At 41.8% G+C, this 25397-nt stretch overlaps 1 protein-coding gene and 1 pseudogene across 1 annotated transcript; one reads left to right on the forward strand and one right to left on the reverse strand.

The window, feature by feature from the left end:
* Positions 1–449: 449 nt before the first annotated feature.
* Positions 450–19841, forward strand: LOC138150495 (signal-regulatory protein beta-1-like; annotated as a pseudogene).
* A 3882-nt stretch (positions 19842–23723) lies between these two features.
* On the reverse strand, positions 23724–25132 carry LOC138150416 (protein SET-like). The gene has a single exon (XM_069073851.1). The coding sequence runs from the start codon at positions 24613–24615 to the stop codon at positions 23791–23793; it is 825 nt and encodes a 274-aa protein (XP_068929952.1). The 5' UTR covers positions 24616–25132; the 3' UTR covers positions 23724–23790.
* Positions 25133–25397: the final 265 nt, after the last annotated feature.

Here is a 25397-nt window from a genome sequence, read left to right on the forward strand (position 1 = left end):
TGGCTTCCTCATCTGTAAAAGGAGATTTGGACAAGATGATCTCCAAGGTTTTCCAGCTCAAAATCTTATGATAAATCGAGATATTAACAGGGTGTATACTTGGTGCCCACTAGCATTTTCACACCCTTCCATTCAGTTCTTCCATCAACTCCCTTCACTGTGTCCTTGGACATGTGCAGCAAGTCTACCTGGTCTCACCTGTGAACAGGCTTGAGTTGGTATAGAATTGACTCTAGGATCTCATGGTAAATTTGGTTGGACCACCCCAGGCTAGTAGAGGAGTGGTAAGCCCAGAGTATTTGCCATCTCCAAGAGAAATAGAGTCTTGAAGAGAACAGGTCGGCAGAGACTTGGACAAGTAAGCCAGTTACACCAGATGCCCAAAGAGATGATTTTCTAAAATGATGAGAATAGCTTTTGTGATGATGATGCCTCATGGACTGTGAATGATGGCTGGTGAGACCAAGCGAAAGAAATTAAAATCGCAAGGGAACAAACAGAATGAGGTAGGTGTATTTCCCATTATCTTACCTGCTACCAGAACTGTAACAAGGATGTTTTCAGTGAGACTACATTAGATGAGGCTGCTTTGGAATACTTTTATCCAATTATAAAAAGCAGCCATTTTATTCACATGTGCAAAAGCCCAAAGAATATCAAATATCAAATAGCAGGATAGTCATTTGTCCTTGATCTGTTGCTATCTGAATTCCAACAAAAAGGTGAGAAAAAACTTTCAGATGATAACAACAATCATAACCGAACCCATCCAGCATCTTAAGATTTTCAAATTGCTTTATATACATTATTTCATGGGATCTTGATAATTATAAAGTAGATCTAACAATCTAACCCTATAAGGTAGATTCTTGAGGTACTAACTACAATTTAAAGATGAGGAAAGTCAGGTTCAAAGAGGTTAAGTTGCAAGAGTTATACAACAACTTATTAGGGATAGGATTTGAACCCAGCCCTCACCTGATTTCAAATCCAGTGGTCTTTCCCTAAAGAAATCCATCCATCAATCCACAAACCAAGCAGACAAGGGCAAAGACAAGGCTCTGCTCCAAGGAGGCTATAGTCCATTAAGGGAAATAACATATTCATATAATAATAAATACAAAAATGTTCAAAGTAAATGGAATGTCATAGGGGGTGAGGCAGGAAGGAAAAGGTGGTGTTAGCAGATAGGGGACCAGGAAAGGCCTCATGTGGTGGTGCTTAAACAAGACTAGAATGTGTCTGCCCCATGTTATCACCAGTTCCAGAATTACAGTCTTCTTGCAAGTCTTCTCCTTCCCTCCTCCCCATCAGGCCTCTTCCCAAATCCTGGTTCTGGTCTCTCAGGATAAACCCCATCCTAGGTCAGAACACTGGAGATTCCAGGATAGGGAACACATATCCAATCTTTCATTTTCTTTCAGGAGCCCAAGGCCAGGAGGAGCTCCAAATGCTGCAGCCTAAGGATCCCATATCTGTGGCAGAGAGAGAGAGACAATCACCCTGAACTGCATAGTGCCTGGGATTCCACCAGCAGGACCACTGAAACGGTTCAATGGAAAAGGGCCCCAGAGACAAGAAATTTATGATTCCAAAGGAGACACTTAACGCCAAATAAAGGGGGGAAGCCCCACCTACTAGCAACACAGACTTTCCCATAAGCATTGCTGATATTACTCCAGAGAACTCAGGTACCTTTTGCTGTGTGAAGTTCAAAAAGGGGAATCCTGACACAGTATAAATCTGGTAGGGGCACCAAACTGACTGTGAGGGGTAAGTACAGAGCTCTGAGACTCCCAGCCTTGTCCCAAGAGGAATCGCAAGACTAGGACCCAAACTCAGGTCCTCAAGAGATCTCTGGGGATGCTAAGGAAACAGTTGGGCAAAGGATATTCCAGCTTCAATATATAGCCCTCATGGGAATATGCTGAAGGTCTATCCCTGGGCCTCAGGCCTCCCTGATCCACATCTATCCTTGTGCCTTAGGTCTCCCTGAACTACATCAGATTCCCAGGGTCCATTTCCCCTTGGAAGTATCTGGGGAACCTTAGCCTCCTCCTATAAGGCTTTCATATTTACTCTCTTCTTAACCTTCACTAAAAAACCTGACCCAAGACCTTGGCCTCCTTGAGAGAAAGATAATTGTATCTTCCACTCCAGAACAGAATGGCCCAGGTGAAAGTTCATGCCAAAACTCGTTAGTCCTTACTGTTATCTCAGGCTCTGAGCCAATCAGGAACTCTTAATGGCGTATCTTCTTGGGATCAGAGACCAATGGTACCATGACCCTAATAAATGTTTCAACATAACCGATTGTCAAACCCAGTATTAGTTCTCTCTTTTCCTTCTTCCCCTGCCTCCAGAACCACTCCAGATCTCAGAAGTAGGATCTGGTGGATATTTAGGAGGCAACAGATTATGTATTTAACTAACACACAATACTATTAGCCACTACGTGATCCTATTAAACAGGATTGATCAGGATTTGAAAGATCCAAGCTCATTCTTGTGGTTAAAATGCGTCCCTATAATTGCTAAGCAGATGTGACAGGAACTTTATGATCTCAAAGAATGGATGGCCTCTCCCTGCCTGATTCTCACTGGGTAGCCATACAGACTAATTGTATGGGATGTAGTTCAAATGCATTTATCCCATCAAAGTCAATTCTGAGCTCCTAGATTATTGGGAACTTCACCTCATCCCTCAACTAACTATATTTCACTGCATACTACCCAAGTGACCTTGGTAAAATGTCATCACTTCCTAAAAGGAAGGCAAGTGTGCTTGGGCACACAATTTCCTCTTAATAAAAGCACAAAAACAGAATGTAACCCAAGCTGTAATGCCACAGGAAGAAATAAATGAAGCAAGCTAAAGCTTCTCTAATCAGAAGAGAATCTCTGAGATTGTGACTGCTAGACTGAACTCTATGACTGTGATGAAAAAGATGCCGACTTGGAGCAGTTAGGTGGGAGATTTCGGTTTTCATTGGAGGAAAGGACCAGGGCACTGTCCACTAGACAGGAGAACTTCCTACAATGACCAAAGTTGCAATGGCATTGACTGTCCACTGGCAGGATTTCAGGGTTGTTGGAGCAAACAGCAGATGATGGCAGCTAGAGGGGAAAGTCTCTGCAGGTATTCTGTGATGCAATACCAAAGAGGTGGACAATCTTGCTGTTATAGATTAGGCTCCTGCAACCAAGTTTTCAGTCATTTCAGTCATGTCTGATTCTTTGTGACCCCATTTAGGGTTTTCTCAGCAAAGATACTGGAATGGTTTGCATTTTCTTCTCCAGCCCATTTTATAGATGAGGAAACTGAGGCAAACATAGTTAGGTGACTTGCCCAGCAAATTAGCCATTCAGCTAATAAGTGTCTGAAACCAGATTTTAATTCAGGTCTTCCTGACTCCAGGCCCAGTGCTCTATCCAGCATGCCACCTAGCTGCCCCTTATGGCCAGGTTAGTGATCTCTAGAACTAAGAACTCTAAAAGGTGTGGCTTGAAACAGATTGACCCAGCAGATAGTGTTCAGAGAAAGTACAGTAAAAATCTCTCTCTCTCTCTCTCTCTCTCTCTCTCTCTCTCTCTCTCTCTCTCATCCCTCAACACACTTTTTACATGTTTTTCTATTTTTCCTGAAACTGCTTCTATTTCCTGATGTTTTTGTTTTCTATAAATCATTATCGGTCAAAATTGATCTACGACAATCTGCTAATTAATTTTATTGGGGAAGGAGGAGGCAGCACAATGCAAGATACCAGTAACTATCTTGGCATATATAAAACTAAAAATAGTCAGAAGTTTAAACCTATGTCCAGAGTACTTGGGTTTCCGTAACTGGGAGCTAGGTCAGTTGTGAGATAATTTTAAGATTTTTATTTGATTGATAAATTTTATAAGCTTGTCATGTACCCATAGAATAAGGGAGACATTAATTAATGAGATTCATTTGATAAGAGTCTCAGAAAGTCTCTGCCCTCCAAAGTAAAAGGACTAAGTAGATTTTGGGAAAAGGGAAGCTCTCACCTTCTGATAGCCTGGATAAAGGAGAAACTGCAGCCTGGAAAGAATGTCATACCGATATCCCTAAGGTAGGAGGGAGTCATAAGCCTAAGTATCTCATCCTTTCCATTTTGTTTTCTACCCTAAACTTCCAACTTTGCCAGACAGCAATAGCTGCTGGCTACAAACATCTACTGCAGGGTTTTGTACTAGTAGCCTCTCTCAGAATCAGGCTATTAATGGTACTATGTGGGTACCATTAGTATGGTACATACTATGGTACCTGGTACCTAGGTGATACATAGGCAGTTCAGAACTCAGGTTTTCTAGAAAATAACATGTCAGCTTGCTTAGTTCCCATGGCTGTAACTCCCAAAATCTGGGAAAAAAGATTAGAAGCCATTCTGCAATTTATGTTTGATTCACAAATCCAACTGGACCAGTGATTAAATGAGGACTCAGGAACTTTGGATCCAGGACATAATTCTTCCTTTGTCATAGGAATGTGAGCTTGGGATCTATTAGAAAGGAAACTCCTACAAACTAATGTTTTTATATACAATGTCCTTTTGGTGGCAGGTACCTCCAACTATTGTGTAAGAAATGGTTTATTAGAAGTGCTGTAGGGAGGTACGGCTCATTAGCAAACCCAGGCAAAGAGTAATCTGCCACCATCATGCTGTTCTCAGTCCTGTTTTCATTTGCCAGTCAACCAACAAATATATATTAAGCTTACTATGTATCAGGTATTTACTAGGCTTATTATATGCCTTGCACTGGAAAAACAAATATGAGCAAAATAGGCCCCTCCCCTCAAGGAGCTCATATCCTAATGAGGAAGAAAAAACACATACAAGGAAGCTGAAAGGAGGTACAAAGTGCATAGCATGCAGACATGATGAAAAAATCCAGAAGAGTACAACCTGGTAGGAAAGGAAGAGATGGCTGGCCTGGGTGTCCTATTTAAATAGAGGTTCTTGGAGGAAAAACAAATTCAGAAATAACATACCAAGGGGAGGTTTATTAAAATATCAATGAAAGACAACCTCCCACTTCCACATTTACCTAAATACTTCAGAAGATGGAGGATTTTGTCCCTCTGAATAAGTACTCCACTAATGCAGATTGCAGACCCTCCCCATCTAAGGAGATAGCTCTTCATGAATGACTGTGCCCAAGTCTTGGCAAATGACATTTATTTTCTGAACAAAATAGGAGGAAAAGGCATCTGATGGAACAGGGCTTTAGGGGAGGTATTGGGGGAAGAACAGAGATTTTCAAACAGCTGCCAAGTAGCAAAGAAAGTCAATTAAAGAAGGATGAAATGGGGCAGCTAGTTGGTGCAGTGAATAGAGAACATCCCTGGAGTCAGGAGGACCTGAGTTCAAATGTGGCTTCAGACACTTAATACAAAACTAGTCACATAACCTTGGGCAAGTTGCTTAACCCCAATTTCCCTGCATTCCCTCCTCCAAAAAGCGAGAGAGAGAGAGAGAGAGAGAGAGAGAGAGAGAGAGAGAATGATGGGGGTGATCCAGGGTTGAGATTTGATAAGACAGAATGGCAGGAGATTAGGGATCAAAGCACTATAGGGTCAAGATTATGAGGAGAGGAAAGTGAACCCAGATCTTGGGTGATGAGACAGGAAAAGAGGGTAACAGAGAGGAACTGGAGACTTGAATGAAGACTAAGAATAAATTTTGGAGAAGTGAATTAGAGGGGAAAGATATTTATGGAAGGCTAGGTGATTATGATCAGGGAGGGAACTATCATAGTCAGGATCACGAAGACAGCACTGACATAGATGATAGGAAAGTCTAAACTATGACCATCCATGGGTCATCCCTCACCACTGAATGGAGCTCAAGGAGACCCTGGCTATAGTGAGAATCCCAAGTGGCAACTACAGAACAGAAAACAGTTCAGCCTCCCTGCCCTCAGGCAGAGGTGAGCATTGGACTCTGGTGTATGACCTTTAAAGCATCTCCACCCAGACTTGGATCTAGAGAACTACCTGGAAAGGAATAAGACAAGGGTGGGAAACTTGTGGCCCTCTAAACTTCATAGAACAAATCCCCTTAACAAAAGGATTTGTTCTTTAAAACTTGGACTCAGTCAAAAGGTTGAACCCAAGAAAATAAAAGACCACATGTGACCTCAAGGCTACAGGTTCCCCACCCCTGGAATATGACATAGCTGACAATACAAGCAGAGAAGAGTAGGGCCCAGGGTGAAGAGTGTGTGAATTCTGGGGCTGGGGGAATCATCAGGATGAAGAACCGGGTCAGAGTAGAGAAAATCCAGAGTGCAGCTTGGAGAGGAATGAGGATTCTTCTTGGCATGGAGGCTTTGTGTGGACCACATATTCTATAATAAGGGTGGGGAACATATCCTAAGGATAAATTCTGTAAAATTTGTTTTCAGCCAAAATGCCACACTTAAGGATTTAAAAGGCCACCGTTTCCTTACCCCTGTCCTACCATCCTGATAAAGATTTGAGTGTGGTCCCAGCAACAAGCTGATTCTGCTTTCCAAGGACCAGGCTAGCTGAACATTAAAATGCTCATAATTAATAGGCTTTTTTTTCCTAACCTGTGACTTATGTAGGGAGTTCCTGGAGCAAAAACACCTTCAGACAAACTCAAGGTAAGGGGTCCCTTTACTTCCACGACCACTTCGAACTCCAGAGCCTGCTACTGAACTTCTCTGATGCTCTACAGACATCTTTTCTGTAATCTCCTTCAACACCCTCCTCCAACCTTCCTTTGGTACTCTTCCTCTTCTCTTAGAAGGCTCCTAAGTTGTGATGGCAAAGGAGAGCATTTAAATCCTACAGGATGTTTCTGGTGACCCTGAATCTCCCTTCCTTCCTCTCAGGACCTTACCACCATAACCCTGCTGCCTTTTTACCTGGAGCTTCCCTCAGCACCTGGGCCTCCTCATCCTGGAACAACTTTCTGCCATGCTCCGTTTTGGGGACTGGCCCATGCTGGTCATGCTTCACTCCCTTCCTAGATTTTGCCACGATATCCTAGTGTAGGTACCTTCACCCCTCACACTATTCTTTTCATGTGCTGTACTTTCTTATTAGAATGTAAGCTTCCTATAAGAAGACAAAGACTGTCATTCTTTTTGCTTGTATTTGTGTCTCCAATGTTTAGCACAGTACATAGCACATAGTAAGTGCTTAATAAATGCAGACTACCAGTCTGTGTGCCTCCCTAAGGAACTATCTTATCTGTATTCTCATCTTTGCTTTGTGCAGGCTTGAGTATGCACTCAGGGACCATGGTGACCATCTAGTTCAACTCCATTTTACAGAAGAGGAAATTGAGAGCAGGCAAGAGAATGTGATTTGCCCAGGGTCACACAGAAAGTCAGAGGGCAAAATTAAAACTAGAATCTGATTCTCAGCCCAAGGTTTTTTTCACTTGGACTTTTTAACCTCCTTCCCAATTTTGTCAAGGGTTTGTAGCAATGGTATCAAATTCATACTGACTTAGGTTTAAAATATAATATTATCTATTTCATTGTATTTATTTATTTCATTAAATATTTTCAAATTACATCTTAATCTAGTTCAGCTGCACTCGGGCAGTTACTTCTTATTGGACACCTCTGGTCTATAGTATTTGATATTTGTCTGTGTGATTTGAAGGGTAGGAATTCAAAAAATCAGAGTCCCGTAATTAGAAAGAACCTTCAGGGATATTTAATGTGGACTTGACTGAGAATTAGTTCTGTTTCTTCCCCTTCCCTCTCTCCTCAACAAGTATCCATTCAACTTTTCCTTGAACACTTCAAGTGAAGGGGAAATCACTACATCTGGAGGTTGCCCAGTAAACCTTGGACAGCTCCATTTGGTGGCAAGCTTTTCCTTACACTTAGCTCAATCAAACCTGCCTCTCTTCAATTGCTTCTAGTCCTGCAACCCTCTTCCGAGTGATGGTTCCTCAAATACTTGAAGGCTGATATTCTGTTCTATCTTACCCTCAGCCACACAAGTCTTCTCTTCTCTTCTCTAGACTAACCATTCCTAGCTCCTTCAACTGATTCCCTTTATGGAAGGGCCATTTGTCTTCTGGTTGCTGCCCAGCTTATCAATGTTCTTCCTAAAACATGGTGCCCTGGACTGAATACAGTAAACTAGATGTGGTATGAGCAGAGTAGAATATAGCCATAGATACTTACTACCTGTGTCCCCCTGGAAAAGTAACTTAACCTCTGTCTTCCTCCCTTTCCTCAATTGCATTAGGATAATAATAAGATAATGATAACCAACTTTTAATTAACCTACAAAGATAGTAAAACCTACTTCCCAAGGTTGTGGTAAGGATTAGACAAGATAATATTTGTAAAGCACTTAGAATGGTGCCTGACACACAGTAGGAGCTTGATGTTCTTTCCTTCCTTCCTCTAAATGCCAAACCTTCCTAAAGTGATTTGTAGAAGTCAATGTCCCTGCCCACAAGGTTTTTTTCCACTCAGGATTCTCCCTGTTCCAAGGTAGTACCCAACCAGTGGAGGAAGGAACAGGAACCCATCCTAAATAGAAAGTTATATAGTCTCAGCTTTTTTTTCTCCTTCTCTATCTTGACATCTAAGGGCTATAGTGTCCCTTCTTTTAAAATTTCCTATTATTTCTGCTTCAGAAACAACAGCAGTTCTTTTTGTTGATTTCTTTGTCTTTTAAAGAAAGAGATTATCTTTAAAACAAGCCACATTTGCATTAACTGAGTTATTTTTGGCAGAGAGAGCTCCATCAGGTGTCCAAATAATTGAAGCCTCCCTTTACTGCTAGGTTCTTCCTTCCACTGCTAGATACTACCTCCAGGCAAGGATTCTGATCTAGAATTCCTTATCAGTTTCCTCTGTCTATCCTGGTGATCTGTAGGATGATCTAATAATATCACTTCTCTTTCTGCTTCCATTGACTTTTGAAATAATCTCCACCACATCACTCCCTATGGTTTCTGGATTTCCTTATAAATTATTAGGAAAAAATAATAAAATGGGGTGAGGAGAAGAATGATTACTGTTGTAGATTGTACCAGGAACTAGGGCCTAGGCAACCATAGACAGAGTCCTACTGCTTAAGGAGTCAGTGGGACAAAAGAAACCTAGCTTTGGTCTGGGTGATAGAATAAAGAAGGGAAGGTAGACTTCTCAGAGATATGGGCATAAATAAAGAAGACAACAGATTCTGATGACTGAATGGAGGCAGACCACAGATCTGTGAGACATCTCCTAATCAGATCAAGCTGGATGTTGTTACTAGGCTGAAGATATGTTGTTGTGGGTGCCTGAGAAAAGAAAAAAGATGGCACATAAAGGGGTGGAAGCAGTCACTGCAAAGGGAGGGAAGGAGTCCCTTACCAAGGAGCCTTGATATTTCATCACACATTCCATCACACATCTCCCTTCCACTACCTCCCCTCTCCATCTTTCCATCTGTCTCTTTCCTTATATCTCTCTCTGTCTCTATCTCTGCCTCTGTCTCCTGTCTCTGTCTCTCTGTCTCTCTGTGTCTCTCTCTCTGTCTCTCTCTCTCTCTGTCTCTCTCTCTGTCTCTCTCTCTCTGTCTCTCTCTCTCTCTGTCTCTCTCTCTCTGTCTCTCTCTCTCTCTGTCTCTGTCTCTCTCTGTCTCTGTCTCTCTCTCTCTCTCTCTCTCTCTCTCTCTCTCACACACACACACACACACACACACACACACACACACACACACACACACCCCACAATGGAAAGAGAAAGTACCCGGGGCTGTAGAAGCAAAATCCTGAGACATCTCTCCCTTTCAGCATACCCTATACCCTTCTCTTTACAGCTAAGCCATCTATCTCCTTAGTGTCCAGCCTCTCAGGAAAGCTCAATCCAAATCAGAGAGTGACTTTCATCTGTATAACAATGAGATTATTCCCCAGAGACATCACCCTGAAGTGGTTTAAAAGTGGGAATAACTCTCCACACCTCCACATTGTCCCTGTTGGAGATACGATCAGCTACAATGCCACCAGTGATGTACAGGTGTTCCTAACTGCAAAGGATGTCCTCTCCCAAGTCACCTGTGAAGTGACATACAGCATATTACAGAACTCTCTTCATGGGGAAAAGAACTTGTCTTACCATCTCCAAGGTGGTCTTGAGCCCTTTCCCCAGGCATGGGCACAATCCTAGCTCACCTGACCCCTTCACCCTGGTGCTAAAGCAGATAATTCATGCTATGTGTACATGAGCCTCTGGTCTCTTTTAGCATTGGCTGATAATCCCAACCTTGTTGTTGTTGTCCAGCTTAAGGGGCAGAAACAACTCAGGCACTGCTCCCAAGTTCTGTGTCCTAGGAAATGCCTATCTGTACCTTGATGACAATGCCCTTTTCCCCCTTTGATTCTAAAAAGTAGGGGTGGGTGGGCTAGAGGAGTCCTTTTAGCTCTTGTCTTCTTTATTCTAAAACTTTCTAGTTCTGATATTCTGTGTTCTAAGGGTTTTTCTGATGCTGATATTTTTTAAAGATCCTTTCTAGCTATAAAATCTATGCTTCTATAATTTTTCTGTAATCATACAGGAGCCCAGATGTATTGGAACACATTACAAATCTTGGAAAATTGGAGACATAGTGCTGCATAATGGTGGCCCAGGGGTCTACCTCCCACAAGTGACTCCTGCTCTGGATTTCACATAGAGTCCTTCTTCCAAAGAGAGGGGATCAGATTTCTCTCAATCTCTGGCTCATTATGTCCACATCTCGGAGCAGAACACTGAGGTAAATCTCTAAAACAAACATTAAAGCATGATTCAAGTCTACAGCCTTCCCAAAGGGAATTAACAATCTCCCTTCTAAAAGAGGCACTTAATTTGTAAAATGACTATCAGGTTCTAAGACAGCTATTTATTTCCTCCACTACCAAAGAAATTCTTTAAATATAAAATTATGCTCATAAGCATACATTAAAAAACACCTAAGGCAAATTAATTCCCCATAACACCTGAGCCATATTCTCCTGAAAGGTAAAGACAACTGTGGGATTGCTGAACAGATATTTCATACTCACCTTAGATTAATACTATCTGAGCCACTTACAAGGTCCTGATCTTCTGGCTAGTGAAGCATTGCTTTTTAGTCCCCTTCCAATTTGAGATAAATATGTTGGTAGTTATCTCCTCCAAGAAGTGGCATGGTTTCAGGAATCACTGCTAAGCCAGTAGCAACTAAAAAAATCAACAAAGAAGAATTCTCAAACTCATGAGGTAACCACCAAAGCTGCAAATAACCATCCCTCATCAGGATCACTGTTCAGTGACCTATGCTCAGGGAAAGAAATAACTCAGAAGAACGTGATGTTCTTTCTCAGACTTACTCAGGTAAAGACATGCTCTAGTTTTCACGTGCTTGTAGCAACCTTTACAGATGGGGATGGGGTGGAGTCAAAAGAAATCCCTCCCCACCTCCATGTTTCAGTCTAGGAGTTCCAGTGAGAGTTATTAATCTTAGATATGTTCCCCCAAAAGGAAAAAGACTTTCTATCTCATAATTGGCTCTTCTTTGCTATGTCCCTACACCTCATGCTCAAGGAAGAAGTGTCTCTCAGTTTCTCCTCAAACCCAAACATTTCTCCAAACCTTTATCATCACTGCAAACAGCCATCAAATAAGGATTAAAGATTGTCAGTGTTCTTTATATAAAGGGGAATAAACATAGCAGCTGAATGAAAAGAGAGCACCTTGACACAATGCTCCATCAACTCAATCCTCATACACACACCTTATGGTAACAAAAGGACCAGCTGGGAACTGCTGGGTCACACACACCCTTTAGCAAGCACATTTCCCCCACAAGGAGGCCAGCCAAAGCATATCCCCAGTTCTCAAAGAGTACTCTTGTTACACTGAGCACTACATTTGAAGTCAATAAATGTGGATTTAATTCCTGGTTCCCTAACTTACTTGATATGTGACTTTGGATAAGTTACTATCATTACAGCACCTTTCTATAGTCCCCCACCAACACCATGAAAAGAAAACAACTGGACTTGACCTATGACCATGCTCATAAGAAGGGCTCTTATCCCCAAAATACTGGGCCATGCTCATGGCCCCATCTATAAAATTAGGGAAGGGGGCAATAATAGCTTACATTTCACAATGAGTTTTAATGTTTACAAAAGTGCTTTCCTCATAACAATTCTGTGAGACAGATAGTATAGATGTAATGTCTATAAAAGGGCAATGAAAATAATAATGCCCAACTCACAGGGCTGTTGTGAAGATCAAATGAGTTAACATATATAAAACATTTATTTTATTTTTTGTTTAACAAAATATATAAATAAATTTAAATAATAGTTAAATTAAATTATACTTAAATATGTGTAAATAAATAAAACCAGCATTTCCATAACACAGTACAATAAAAAAATGAATGAATATGAAACTGCAAATCTAATATGCACAACTTGCTATTACTTTCAAATATACAAGAAAATTATCATGTAAATTTATTTTTTTCTTCCCCCCCCATATAGAGATGGCTACCATTAGACAAATAGGTGTGTGTGTGTGTATATGTATGTATACATATATATATATATAATTATTCTATACATCTCTTTATCAGTTCTTTCTCTGGATACAGATAGTGTCTTTCTTCCTATGTCCTGTATAGTTAATTTGGGTATTCATAATAGTAAAAATAACTTATTCACTCAGAATCATTCTTAAAACAATATTGCCATTTCTGCATACAATGTTTTCTTTGCTCTGTTCATTTCACTTCACTATTTTGTGCAGGTTTTTCCATTTTTTCCTAAAATCATTGACTTCGGGGACGGCTAGGTGGCACAGTGAATAGAGCACTGACCCTGGAGTCAGGAGGACCTGAGTTCAAATCCAGCCTCAGACACTTAACACAAAAGCTAGTTGTGTGACCTTGGGCAAGTCACTTAACCCCAATTGCCCTACCTTCCCCCCTCCAAAAAGCAACAGATAGATAGATAGATGGACAGACAGATAGATAGATGAATAGATAAATAAATAAATAAAATCATTGAGTTCATCATTTTTATAGCACAGCAGTATCCCATCACAATCATATACCACTTGTTCAGCCATATATAAAGCATTTTTAAAGCACTACATAAATACTAGCTAGATATTATTATTGGTGTTATCACTACTACCACTACTACTACTACTATGATTACTATCCCCAGTATAATGAAGAAACTTAGTGTTAGTAAATTAGCATTTCCAAGGACATCCCTAGTAAATAGTGTATGAGGGATTTGAACCCAGGTCTCCTAGCTCTAAATCCAACACTTTTCCCATCACACCAGGCTGGCTATATTGTCTTTAAGATACCTTCTGTTCTATAGCTTTTTTTTCAATTCTCCTTTTTCTGTCACTGTTTCTGATGACTTCTGGTTGTGTTGAACAAGAGTGACTGTTCCAAGGCAAGGGTATGCACAAGTCCACTACAAAAGCATCCCCTGGGGCAGCTAGGTGCCACAGTGAATAGGGAACCAGCCCTGGAATCAAGAGGTCAGGAGGACCAGAGTTCAAATCTGGCCTCAGATACTTGACACGTTTACTAGCTGTGAGACCTTGGGGAAGTCACTTAACCCCAATTACCTTGCCTTCCCCCCTCCAAAAAAAAGCATCCTATACTGAAGTTGGGAAGGAGGGTAAGGCAGTGAAATAGAAAGAGGGAAGAGTGCTCTCAGACCAGATTGGTATTATCTCTTCAGTTACAGGTTTAAGTAAATGACCAGGGGAAAGAGGTGTCTTAGATCCTCAAGTAGGAACCAAAGATAAAAACAGGGTTAGAGCTGTTTATGCCTTCCTTTAGACGCTGGGGAGACTCCTTCTGGGGAAGGAGAGATTCACAGGCTTACTAGCTGGAAGAAGCCTTTGTTGTTGTTCACATGTGCCTGACTCTTTGTGACCCCATTTGGGGTTTTCTTGGCAAAGATATTAGAATGGTTTGCCATTTCTTTCTCCAGCTCATTTTACATGTGAAGAAACTGAGGTAAACAGGGCTAAGTGACTTAACCAGGGTCACCCAGCTAGTAAGAGTCTGAGACCGAATTTGAACTCAGTTCTTCCTGACTCCACATCTGGTACTCTCCACTGTACCACCTAAATGCCCCAAAGGAGACATATGATCATCTTACCCAGTGGTATTAAGGATCCCTGCTGGTTACATATTGTCTTACTTTTCAAATGTATTATTACCTATGTTCTATTGTATTTTTATTTGTTTTGTTAAATACTTACCAATTACATTTCAGTTTGGTTTCGGCTGCACTAGGGGGTTTGATACCTCTGATCTAACCCAATTCTCTCTTGTACAGAGGAGGAAATTCAGGCCCAGAGAAGATTTGCCCTAAACCCCAAGGATTAGTAAGGGAAGAGCCAGGAAGGGAAAAGAAGGTGGTGCTTTGCCTTGATGTTATAACAGAGGTTCTTAACCTGGGATCCACAGGCCCTCCTCAAGGGGTCCTTGGATAGATATCTGCAGGTCTATGAAGTTGGATGGGGGAAATATTATATCTTTACTTTCACTAGCCTCTACCTGAAATTTAGCATTTCCTTCAATTATTTTAAAAAATAATTCTTCTGAGAAGGAGGCCCATAGGCTTTGCTAGGCAAAGGCATCATGACACAACCAAAGTAAGAATGTTTGTGTTAAAGGATTTTTTTTGGTAAGGTTAGTCTGCTAGAAGCTATATTATTTACTTGACCATGCTACTTCCCTAACTGGTAGTGGTAATGGTAGTGGTGGTGGTGGTGGTGGTGGTGGTGGTGGTGGTGGTAGTAGTAGTAGTAGTAGAGTAATAATGGCAGTGGTAGTAGTTTTTTATATATAGTGTTTTAAAGGTTTCCAAAATGCTTTCTATGTGTTAACTCATTTGCTCTTCATTGTTAACTTTGCCTGCAATTAGACTAAATTTGGTCAGGGCAACCAAGTAGACAGTGCTGCCTTATTTATGACCTTGTATCCTGAACTGCCTGGTTCTTCCTGTGTATGTTCTGAGTGTCACTTGCTTTTTCACTCAATCATGATCCCTGTATTGAAATACAGAAACATCAGAACTACTTAGCATACTCCTAAACATTGACATGTCAGATAATATGTATAAATTAGATCAAGTAAAAACATCTAAATACAATTAGTGTTTCTCATTTGATTTCAAGTTTCAATCCACACGAATTAAATTCCTTAATTTGACTATGCCTCCCCATTTCCATAACTAAGCAGATTATTTCTTTCAGTTCCCCCTGAATCTTTGTTATCTGTAAGTCCTTCCTACATATGTATTGATGGTTCTGATAGAAATGTTTCTTGGCTTAAAGATGACTTGCTGTCAGGAATCCTTGTGATATGGTGTTTTTTCCCTCCTCTGCCATCAATCTTCCTCACCTGCTCACAAAAAAATTCTATTTCCTGCTAGCCTGGTGGAATTTATTAAAGGGCTTGTCCATATTGGGCACTGCTTTCATTTGGAAAGAATGTCTTTGTTTTGTTTTCTAGTTCCACCTGAAGTAACTGTTTCCATACAACCAGTCCTCTTGAACCTGACAAAAGTCACTGGCCACAGGAAGATGTTCTATCCCCAAAGTATGATCATCTGGAATGAGAATGGATGCTTGTCTAAGGGAAATGCGTCTGCTCTGCTCACAAAGAATGATGACAAGACCCACACTCAAGAGAACTCAATGTTGGTAAACACATTTGTGCTAAAAGAAGACAGTATTATCACCTGTCAGGTGGAGCATGATTTGGAGCATCTGGTCAGTGTCAGCAAGACCCAAAGAGCCACCTTTTTTCCTGAGAGTAAAACAGATGCATGGTACATTAGAAAGCTTGCTGGATTCAGAGACAGAGGGCCTGGGTTCGAACACTGACACTGCCTAGCATTACTTATCTGAGTCTCACTTTCCTCATCTGTAAAATGTAAAATTTTATAATACGTGATCTAGGGAGGAGCAAAATCTGGTGAGTTCAATTCTGGCTATACAGGGGACTCAAAGGCCTTTGAGTTGTGAATATTCAGAATGATTTTTGCCCAGAAGTGTGTCTTTAAAAGTTCACCTCAAGGGGCGTCCAGGTGGCTTAGCGAGTAAGAGCACCGGCTCCAGTGTTGGGGTGACCTGGAGATCGAATCCCGGGCTCAGACACTCAGCACCACACCCAGAAATAACTGGCCGTGTAACTTTGAGCAAGTTACTTAACCCCGATTGCTTAAAAAAAAAAAGTTCACTTCAAAGGCACATGGAGGTCATCCCTGGCCCCCGTATCTGAGAGGGATGTTTCTTGATCTCTCCCAGAAATATATGCAGCCAAAATGTATTAAGTGGCTATTGCATCCAGAGCATTATGCTGAGTTCTGGTGAAGATGAAAGCTGTAGATAAGACCCATTCCTTGCCCTCAAAGGACTCAGAGTCTATTAAACAATAAGTGCATTTGAGAGTATAAAACCATAGGAATTCAACAAGTAAGGGAGAGAGGGAAACTTTTCAGACAAAGGGAAGAGCCTGAGCAAAACACAGCAGGGGTATGCTCAAGGAGCTTCAGGGGCTACCTACTGGACCTACCTATCTGGGTAGTGGCTACCTTTCTAGAATAACATATAAACCCGTTTGGCATTTGAAATCCTTCACAATCTGACTCCAAACTTTATTTCTAGACTGATTTCACATTACTCAGTCTCATAAATTCTTTGCTCCAGACAGATTGCCCTACTTTCCATTTACAGAAGGCTTTTGCACTTGAGTAGATAAATCCACACAAACTGATCTCCTGGGTCATGATGCCCTGTAGAATTCTACAAGGACCAAAGATTTATTTTATATTTCAGCCTTAGATTAAAACCACTATGTGAGTGCAAGAAACTTCACATCTTACAAGAAATATGCAATAGAATCTATTCCCTCATCATTTTTATGCTTACTTATGTTTTAGAATTCTTTGAAAAAGAAACTTTTGCATCCCCAATCAAATCATGATTTCTTTATAAAATATTTTGAGAATGAAAAGTAAAATAGAATATGATCTCCCCTGCTGCTGTTCTTTTTTTTCCCTGAGACACTAAAACAAGTAAGACAGCCCAAATGTTTTTACGTCTCTACATTCCAAAATAGTGGGACAATGTTGCTTTTTTATAATATTCATTGTTCATATCATCTATCCAACTAGTAGAAAACCTTATTTGAGTTTAATAAGGCTACATTATCAATAATTTAATATTGAATTTTAATGCAAATATATAATTTGGAATGCTGGTAAATTTCTTTCTCCAATTAAGGTCCAAGGGAAGTAAGCAGCATAACATTGAAGAGGATGAATAATAAATGGAAAACATAAATTAGACTAAAGGAAGTGATAATTTGCAAGTTATAGACGAAGGTCTATTTCCATTCTAAAATAACTAAAGAAATTCAGGTTGCCTGTGACAACAGCACTAAGCAAACATTATGGAACCAGTAGAAAACAGGAAGAGATTATCTACTAAGGCAGAAATTATCCTGTGTAACCTACATTTGGCAGGTTGAAAGATGAAGGATGAAGACCCCAAATCATGGAAATCTGGGTAAAATCACTCATCTGGTGGGTCATTCCCCAAGTCACTCTTCCCCTTATGGATATGGGTAAGTTAAATCGAAGTTTTTCATTCCCTATACCTTCTCTGCAGTTGATAAAATGTTTTCATCTTTTGAATATCAATAACATTTTGAGGTTAGTGGTAGAAGTTTCAAATGCTACATTTCCCCCATATATGGAGATAGCTTATGAAGGGCATAGAACTGGGAACAGATGATTTTATATATATATTTACAGTGGGGGGGGGTGTTAATTAACAAAATTTTTCATGCTAGTCTATCTTTAACACCAATTTAGAGTTTAATTCATTTTAATATTGCAATATTTAACTATGACAATTTTAACCATGAATTAATTATTGATAGTAAACCTAGAAGATATTGGAAATGAAAAAAAAAAACCTAGAGTGTCCAACAGAGGGTGATAGTGTCAAAAGTTACAGATAGATCAAGAAGAATGAGAATTGAGAAAAGACCAATAGATTAAGCAATTAAGAGGTCACCGGTGAATTTGGAGAGTACAATTTCAGTTGATGAGATCAGAAGTCAGACTTCAGAAGGCTGAGAAAGGAGTGTGAGGAGAGTAAGTGGAAATACTTATTGTAGATTGCTTTCTCAAGGGATTTAGACAGGAAAGGAAAGGGAGGTATAGGATTATAGCTATCAGAAATGGATGGATTAAGTAAGAGTTTTTAAGAATGGTCAAGATACAAGTATTTTTGCAGGCAGCAAGAAATATGTCCATGTACAGTGAGAGGAGCAGCCATCAATGAAGAAGGTTGTAAGAAATGGTTGGACCCAGGGGAGATCCAGGGTTTCTTTAAATTGAAGAGGTGAAAGGAATAATTAAAGTTTAAAGATGTAGAAGAATTTGATGACAAAAAGCAGATGTTCCAAGTGACTTAATGGAATGGGTTAATCAATATTTGAACTGGGCTGAAGGCAGCTCTTAGCATTTCCAGGACAGGAGAGACTAGACTTTATAGGCTGAAGAGCAACTGAAAAGCCAGGTACTGGGCTGGGCACATGTTGTCTTAGATGGAAAACTAAAGGCAGATTTGTCTTCTTATACACCAACCCCTTCAACCTCCTAAATGTGTTATCACTTTGTCTAATAATTCTTCTTGTCCAGGTGATATTCTGGACTGTCACAAGCTACTACACACTTCATAGCCAGTCTTTTAGGGATGAAGACCTTGCTCTCCTGCTCAGTCTTTCAATGATCTATATTGTCAGGAAGCAGCAGATTTAATAGGTAAAATAGGGTTTCTTCCCTGAAATGCACAGGTTCAGGACTTGAAAAGGGAGGCCCAAGGCTCATTTAAGTGTGTCCCTCAGGTGCCAGGCTACTCTCCACTCCAGCTTCCTTGACTTCCACGCTGTTTTCAGGTTAGGGTCGAAGAGTCACGATGCCAATGTCTTTAGTAAGTGAGGACTACTGACCCTGTCTCAAGGGATCCCCAGACACTTAATACAGGCAGCTACTGGATGTCCCACCATTCCCTGGGAACTGTCCATCATTAAAGTTCTCCCTGGTCGGGAGGATCTAATCATGGGGTTTGTTAGTAAAATCTCCAGGGCTTTTTGCATTGCCTTTCCCCTTCAGAATGTAAGGTCCTTGAAGGCAGGGACTATCCTGGGTTTTGCTTGTATTTGTACTTACAGTGCTTAGCACAATTCCTGGAACAAAGAGTTTAAAAAATTATCTATTTGATAGAACAGACATAGTTTAGGAGAATACCACCCTCCTTATGCAGGCAACCTCTTGTGCAGAGACTGGAGAAATTAGAAGCTGAACTTTTGTGGAGGACTGGCAATGGAAAACTGGAAGAGGGTGGCTGCCATCAGAGTGATTGGTGGTGTCTCAGGGTAGAGGATAGTGAACCTTTCACCTCAGTTGTCTCTTTGCTTCCTCTTATGGCTGAAGGAGTCACCTGTCCCATCAGAGTTTGTCAGCCTTTTTTTTTTTTTTGGCAAGGTAATTGGGGTTAAATGACTTGCCCAGGGTTACACAGCTAGTGTCAAGTGTCTGAAGCCAGATTTGAACTCAGATCCTCCTGACTCTAGGGCCAGTATTCTATCCACTGCACCACCTATCTGCCTCAGAGCTTGTCAGTCTTGAAACATGGGGTCTGACATGGAAGAGGGAATTTCCACTGAGTCATAAACTCCTAAACCTGTATTTCTGGGTGCTTCCCCTTTCTCTCCTTAGATGTCCAGCAGCCACTGCTCCTAACCTTTCTCTCTTCAGAGCACCTCTTCTCCTATACTTCTGAGTCCAAGCCCCTAAAAATACACCTGGGAGGGGCAGCCAGGTGGCACAGTGAGTAAGAGCGCAGGCTCCAGCTTCAGGAGACCTGGGATTGGTTCCAGCCTCAGATACTCAGCACCCACACAAAAATAACTGGCTGTGTAACCTTGAGCAAGTTACTTAACCCCGATTGCTTTTTTTAAAAAAAAAGTATCCTTCTTGGGGATACTTGGCTAGGTGGCACAGTGAATAGAGCACCGGCCCTGGAGTCAGGAGGACCTGAGTTCAAATCTGACCTCAGACACTTGACACAATTACTAGCCATGTGACTTTGGGCAAGTCACTTAACCCCAATTGCCCTCCAAAAAGCAAAAAAAAAAAAATACACCTGGGGGTGGAGAGGGTCCCAGAACCCAGATGCTCAGAGATACCAAATTGGTCCCCCTCCTTTCAGAAGCAGAGAGAAGTAGGCAGTCTAGGAATCATAGAACCATTTGTCAAAGACACTCTTAAGGAAAGACAAAGGAAGGAAGCACCTGCCTGGGTCCGTGGAAGCCTCAGCCCTGGCAACATCCCTGATTAAAATCAATAAAATCTGTCTTAGATCCAGTTCCAGCTTGGATTTTTCCCACTATCCATGAGTTTTTTTGAGGAGGCAAGGGAATGCAGAGGGGAATTATTATGTCCTTGGATACCTAATAGACTAATGAATTGGGGGGGGGGGTGCTTGGGAAAGGTATAGTAGCTCTGGTTGGAAGGATATCAGAACCTGAGTTTGGGGATAAGGACACCAAATGAGGCCCTGCTGAGAATGAATAATGAAGATTCCTACAAAGAAGTCTTAACTCCTTGTCACCCTCAACCCCTCCCCCACCCCCACCCCCTCACACATGTACACACACATCACACACTCATGTAGCTTGAAGACTTCATTAACCCCATGGTCATTCATTGATTCAGCAAACATTTACCAAATTTCCACTGTGTAGAGAACACTGTCCCAGATATATAGTCCTTGTCCACACAATAGGGGAATAGGGCAGCTAGGTGTTGTAGTGAAGAGAGTGCCAGGTCCAGCATTAGGAAGACCTCTGTTCAAATCAGACCTCAGATACTTACTAGCTGTGTGATTCTAGACAAGTTACTTAACTCTGTTTGCCTCAGTTTCCTCATCTGTAAAATGAGCTGGAGAAGGGAAACAGCAAACCACTCCAGTATCTTTGCCAAGAAAACCTGAACAATTAAATTAAAAGGACAAAAAAAGATAACACAGTGTAGTACCTAGAAGCACCCCACCCCCCAACCAATTTGTCAGGCTGGTGGATGGGTCACTCAGGGAACCAATTCCCTAGGTTCAGGGTGAGTCTATACCCTGAAGCTATATAGTCAGGCAAGGGAGGCAAGGTGTTTACCTCCCCTAATCAGCCAGAGGAAACAATTAGTTCAAAGTAAAGCATCTAATGAAATGCTATAGTAATCAAAGTGGCCAAAAAAAGAAAGAAAAGAAACTCTCTCCCTCTCCCCCAAAAAACCTGGAGGCTCTCTCCCACAAAAACAAAGCATCAGTGGGATAAGTGGACACACATAGAGAGCACATATGGACAAGTGCTAAATAGGGAACACATGTGGTCAAGGCACATGTATGGAGGGAGGATTCACACCTGCAGGACAGAGCCACGCCTCTGGGATGCTGTTCTATTGGATCCAAAGTCTACATCAGACACTGTTTGCTTCTGGCTCTACTAAAATCCTTCACTGTCTCTTCTTTAGGGAAAAGTGGGTACCGCCAGCCTCTCTTACTTCAAAGTTCACAGGCTTTTCCAGCTCTTTTAGAAAAAGCAGAGGGGCGGCCAGGTAGCACAGCAAGTAAGAGCACCGGCTCCAGTGTCAGGACGACCAGGGGATAGAATCCGGGCTCCAACACTTAGCACCCACCCAAAAACACCTGGCCGTGTAACCTTGAGCAAGTTACTTAACCCCGATTGCTTTAAAAAAGAAAAAGCAGAAACCCTTGCCTGGGAACCAGACAATTAATTTTTCAGGTTTTCCTCTCTTATTCCCTCCAGAATCTTGGTGACTGAGGCCTCTCATCTCCCTACCAGGAGATTCTCAGCTTCAGTCTCCAAACTCTGTAGAACAAAAAGCAGGGGTCCCCCAACTAGCTAAACCCTCCTGGAGAAGGTAATATTTCAAAAGATCATAAATTCTCAGATTTGGAAGGGACTTTAGAAACCATCTTGCACAACCCACCCAGAAACATATTCCCTTAACATTGCCACTTTGAAGACCTCTAATGAGGAGTAAACCCATACTACCTTCTCCCAAGGCAACTCATCTCTCACTTGACTAGCTCCTACTGTTAAGATATTTCCTTCTATCAAGCCTAAATCTCTCTAAAATCTAAATCTTCTTTCACTTGTCAGCCCTTCAAATATTTGAAGAGTCCTGCCTCTCCCCTTGAAGGTTAAATAAATAATCTCAGTTCTTTCAAAATGGCACAATATATGATTCTTTAACATCTTGACTGCTCTAGCTTCTCAATTTCCTTATTAAAAAAGATGGTGTACCCAGAATATTCCCTATGTGGCATGACCAAAGAAGAGTAAAATTCACTTCCTCACCTGCCTTGCTCTGGACACTATGCTTCTTTGTCTGAATGCAGCCTAAGACCACACTGGCCTTTTCAGCTTCCAGGTTATACTTTTGACTCATATTGACCTTGCAGTCCTCTAAATGCAATCTCTACATACCTCCCTTATCTCAAAGCATTTATCAGGCTGATGTTTTTGGACACAAGAATAGAACTTTATATTCCTCTCTGTTTTGTGTTGTTGTTGTTCTTCCTTAGAAGAGACTTTTATTTTATAAACTGCCACCCTAAACTTCAGTAATACCATTACACATGAAATTAAAATGCACCAAAGGAAAAAAGCGGTTGTTAAGATAACTACTTGGGGCCCCTATGTGGAACAGTGAATGGAGCACCAGCCCTGGAGTCAGGAGGACCTGAGTTCAAATGTGACCTCAGACACTTAACATTTACTAGCCCTGTGACCTTGGGCAAGTCACTTAACCCCAATTGCCCTGCCTTCCCCCCCTCAAAAAAAAAATCTACTTACCTATCCAAACATCGTTAAACCCACCCTTTTGACCTGCTATAATCCCATGGCTTTTTAAAGGTTTTTTTTTTTTTCATTAAGAGAAAGTAGACAGATGCATGTTGGTAAATGCTAACTTTCCACAACCACACAGAGGCATAGAGTAGTTTCTGAACACAGCACATATGACAAAGAGGAGAGAGCGAGACTATAATTCTATACTACATGGGAGTCTAGTACCCATCAGCTTCCTGCCACATGTGAACACAGAAGTTTCTTTCCCACCAAAACACATGTTTCACCCCCCCCCCAAAAAAAGGACACTACATGTGTTTCTAGAGAGGGCACTGGCTGTAGAATCAAAGCACACCAGTTCAAATAAAGCCTCTGACAATACCTGTGTTTCCTTGGGCAAGTCAATGAACATCACTTTACATACACTTTACACACACATTACACATGGGTTTCCCCATATGTAATACCAAATTGGACTAGAATGGTCTCTATGGTCTCTTCCAGCTTTTAAATCTATGAATCTGAAATCTATGAATTTAGGAATATGAAAATTTTATGAATCCGTAGTTTGTTTTAGGACAGAGAAGGGTAAACGTGAATTTGGAATAAACAATGGTGGAGAGTCTTGGCCCACTGTATTTTGTTCAAGGTATCCCCCCCCAAATAAAAACAAAACAAGAAAATATGAGGAAAGAAAGAACCCTCCAGAGAACAAGGTAACTGAGCACGAAAAGAAAATAAAAAGGCTGAAACTTGCGACTAGGGACTGGAGACTTTTTTTTTTTTTAAAGCTAAAAGGAGTTTTGGAATCCATCAACGTTCTATGTGTCATTTTCGCCTGTATTCTCCCCTCCATCTTCTCCCTCATCATCACTTTCCCCATCATCTTCTTCTTCTTCACTTTCCTCTAAATCAACAACACTCTCCTCTGAACCTTCTTCCTCATCTCCTTCTCCTTCCCCATCTTCATTATCAATATCAGATACCAGGTAGTACTGTAAGGGATTTAACCAGATATCATCTTTGATGACCTCCCCTAACTCATCTGCCCCAGCATCGGTGTGGTCTGAGAACCAAGTGAAAAAGCTGTCTGGCTCTTCTGGAAACCTTTTGCGGCCCTCTTTAGTTTGGATATGATTGGGGCGGTTGGTCAAGTCCTTCCCAGATTTCCAATGGATTTCAGTTGACTTTGAAGCCAGATCCCCACTTTCATCGAGGTGAAACTCTTTGGAGATCACTTTATTTTCGAAGTAAGGGTTTTCATTAAAATAAAAATCTATTCTGTAACCCGATTTAACGTCTTCAAATTCTATCACTTCAATCCTGGTCAAGTGATGCAGGGCTTCCTCATCTTCCTCCCCAAGCAGCGAGGACATCTGCGGATGGCTGACAAGGGTGGTCACCCAGAAGTCCGGTATTTTGGCGATCCACTCTGACCTCTTCTGGAAGAAAGGCTGGCGGAGCTGGTTATAGTTCTGTTCCACTTTCAAAATTTCCGCACTGGCTTTCTCATTCAGTTTGTCTATTTCGTTCTGCACTTCATCGATTCGTTCAATTGCTTCTTGTAGTTCTTTTTCCGAGGTCTCAAAGGCTTTGAGGTCGGTGGTGAGCTCCTTTTTGTTGACTTTGGCCGCCGGCGCTGACATGTTGCTCTCTTACCCGCTCACGGCTCCTAAGTGGACCAGCCGCGGGGCGGCTGCTTTTTCACCTTCACAAGCCCGGAAAGCGCCTTCGCTCAGTCTGCGCCCCGCCCTCGCCCGGATCGCTCGCTCAGGCTCTAGCTCCGGCTCGGGCTCTGTCTTCGGCCTCTCCGCGGCTGCGCTGGTGCGGGTGCTGATGCTGATGGTGATGCCGATGTTCCACCGCCTCCTTCTGCCCCGGGCTTCCTTCCGCACCCGATGTCTCCCTGTGGCCGGACCAGGAGGGAGGCGGGGACGGGGAGACAGACAGGGGAAGGGCGGAGGCCGCAGCGATCGGAACTAGACTCTGAGCTTTGGCTTACGCTATAGAAACTGGGCTGCTTAGAAGACAAACGTGCTAACGTGCTCCTTCCCTCAAGTTGGAGCAGCCGGCTTTTGTAATTCCCAAGATGCCACCAGCACCATCCCTACCACTACCTCCTCCGCATCCTGCCCTGCCTCTTTCTCCTCCCCTTCCTCCTTCTTCTCCTCCTCTTCCTCTTTCCCTCCCCCCCCCTTCCTCCTCATTCACTTTCTCTCCTCTTTCTCCTCCCCATCCCCCTCCTCCCCATTCCCTTTCTCTCCTTCACTTTCTCTTCCCCTCCCTTTCATCCTCTTCATTCTCCTTCTTTCTCCTTCCCTTCTCCTCATTCTTTCTCCTTCCCTCCCCCTCTTCCCCTTCCTCTTCTTTCTTCTTGCCTTCCTCCAACCTTCACTGCCTCCTCCCCCTTCTTCCAGTTTTCCCCATC

This window comes from Petaurus breviceps, unplaced genomic scaffold (genome assembly GCF_028583685.1).
Source record: "Petaurus breviceps papuanus isolate PSGF00001 unplaced genomic scaffold, PetGlider_PUasm1.0 90879, whole genome shotgun sequence".
In the NCBI taxonomy this organism is placed as follows: Eukaryota; Metazoa; Chordata; class Mammalia; order Diprotodontia; family Petauridae; genus Petaurus; species Petaurus breviceps.

What these genes read in the sequence shown, in the direction of transcription:
- LOC138150416 (XM_069073851.1), bottom strand. Translation starts at nt 24,615, where the DNA reads ATGTCAGCGCCGGCGGCCAAAGTCAACAAAAAGGAGCTCACCACCGAC.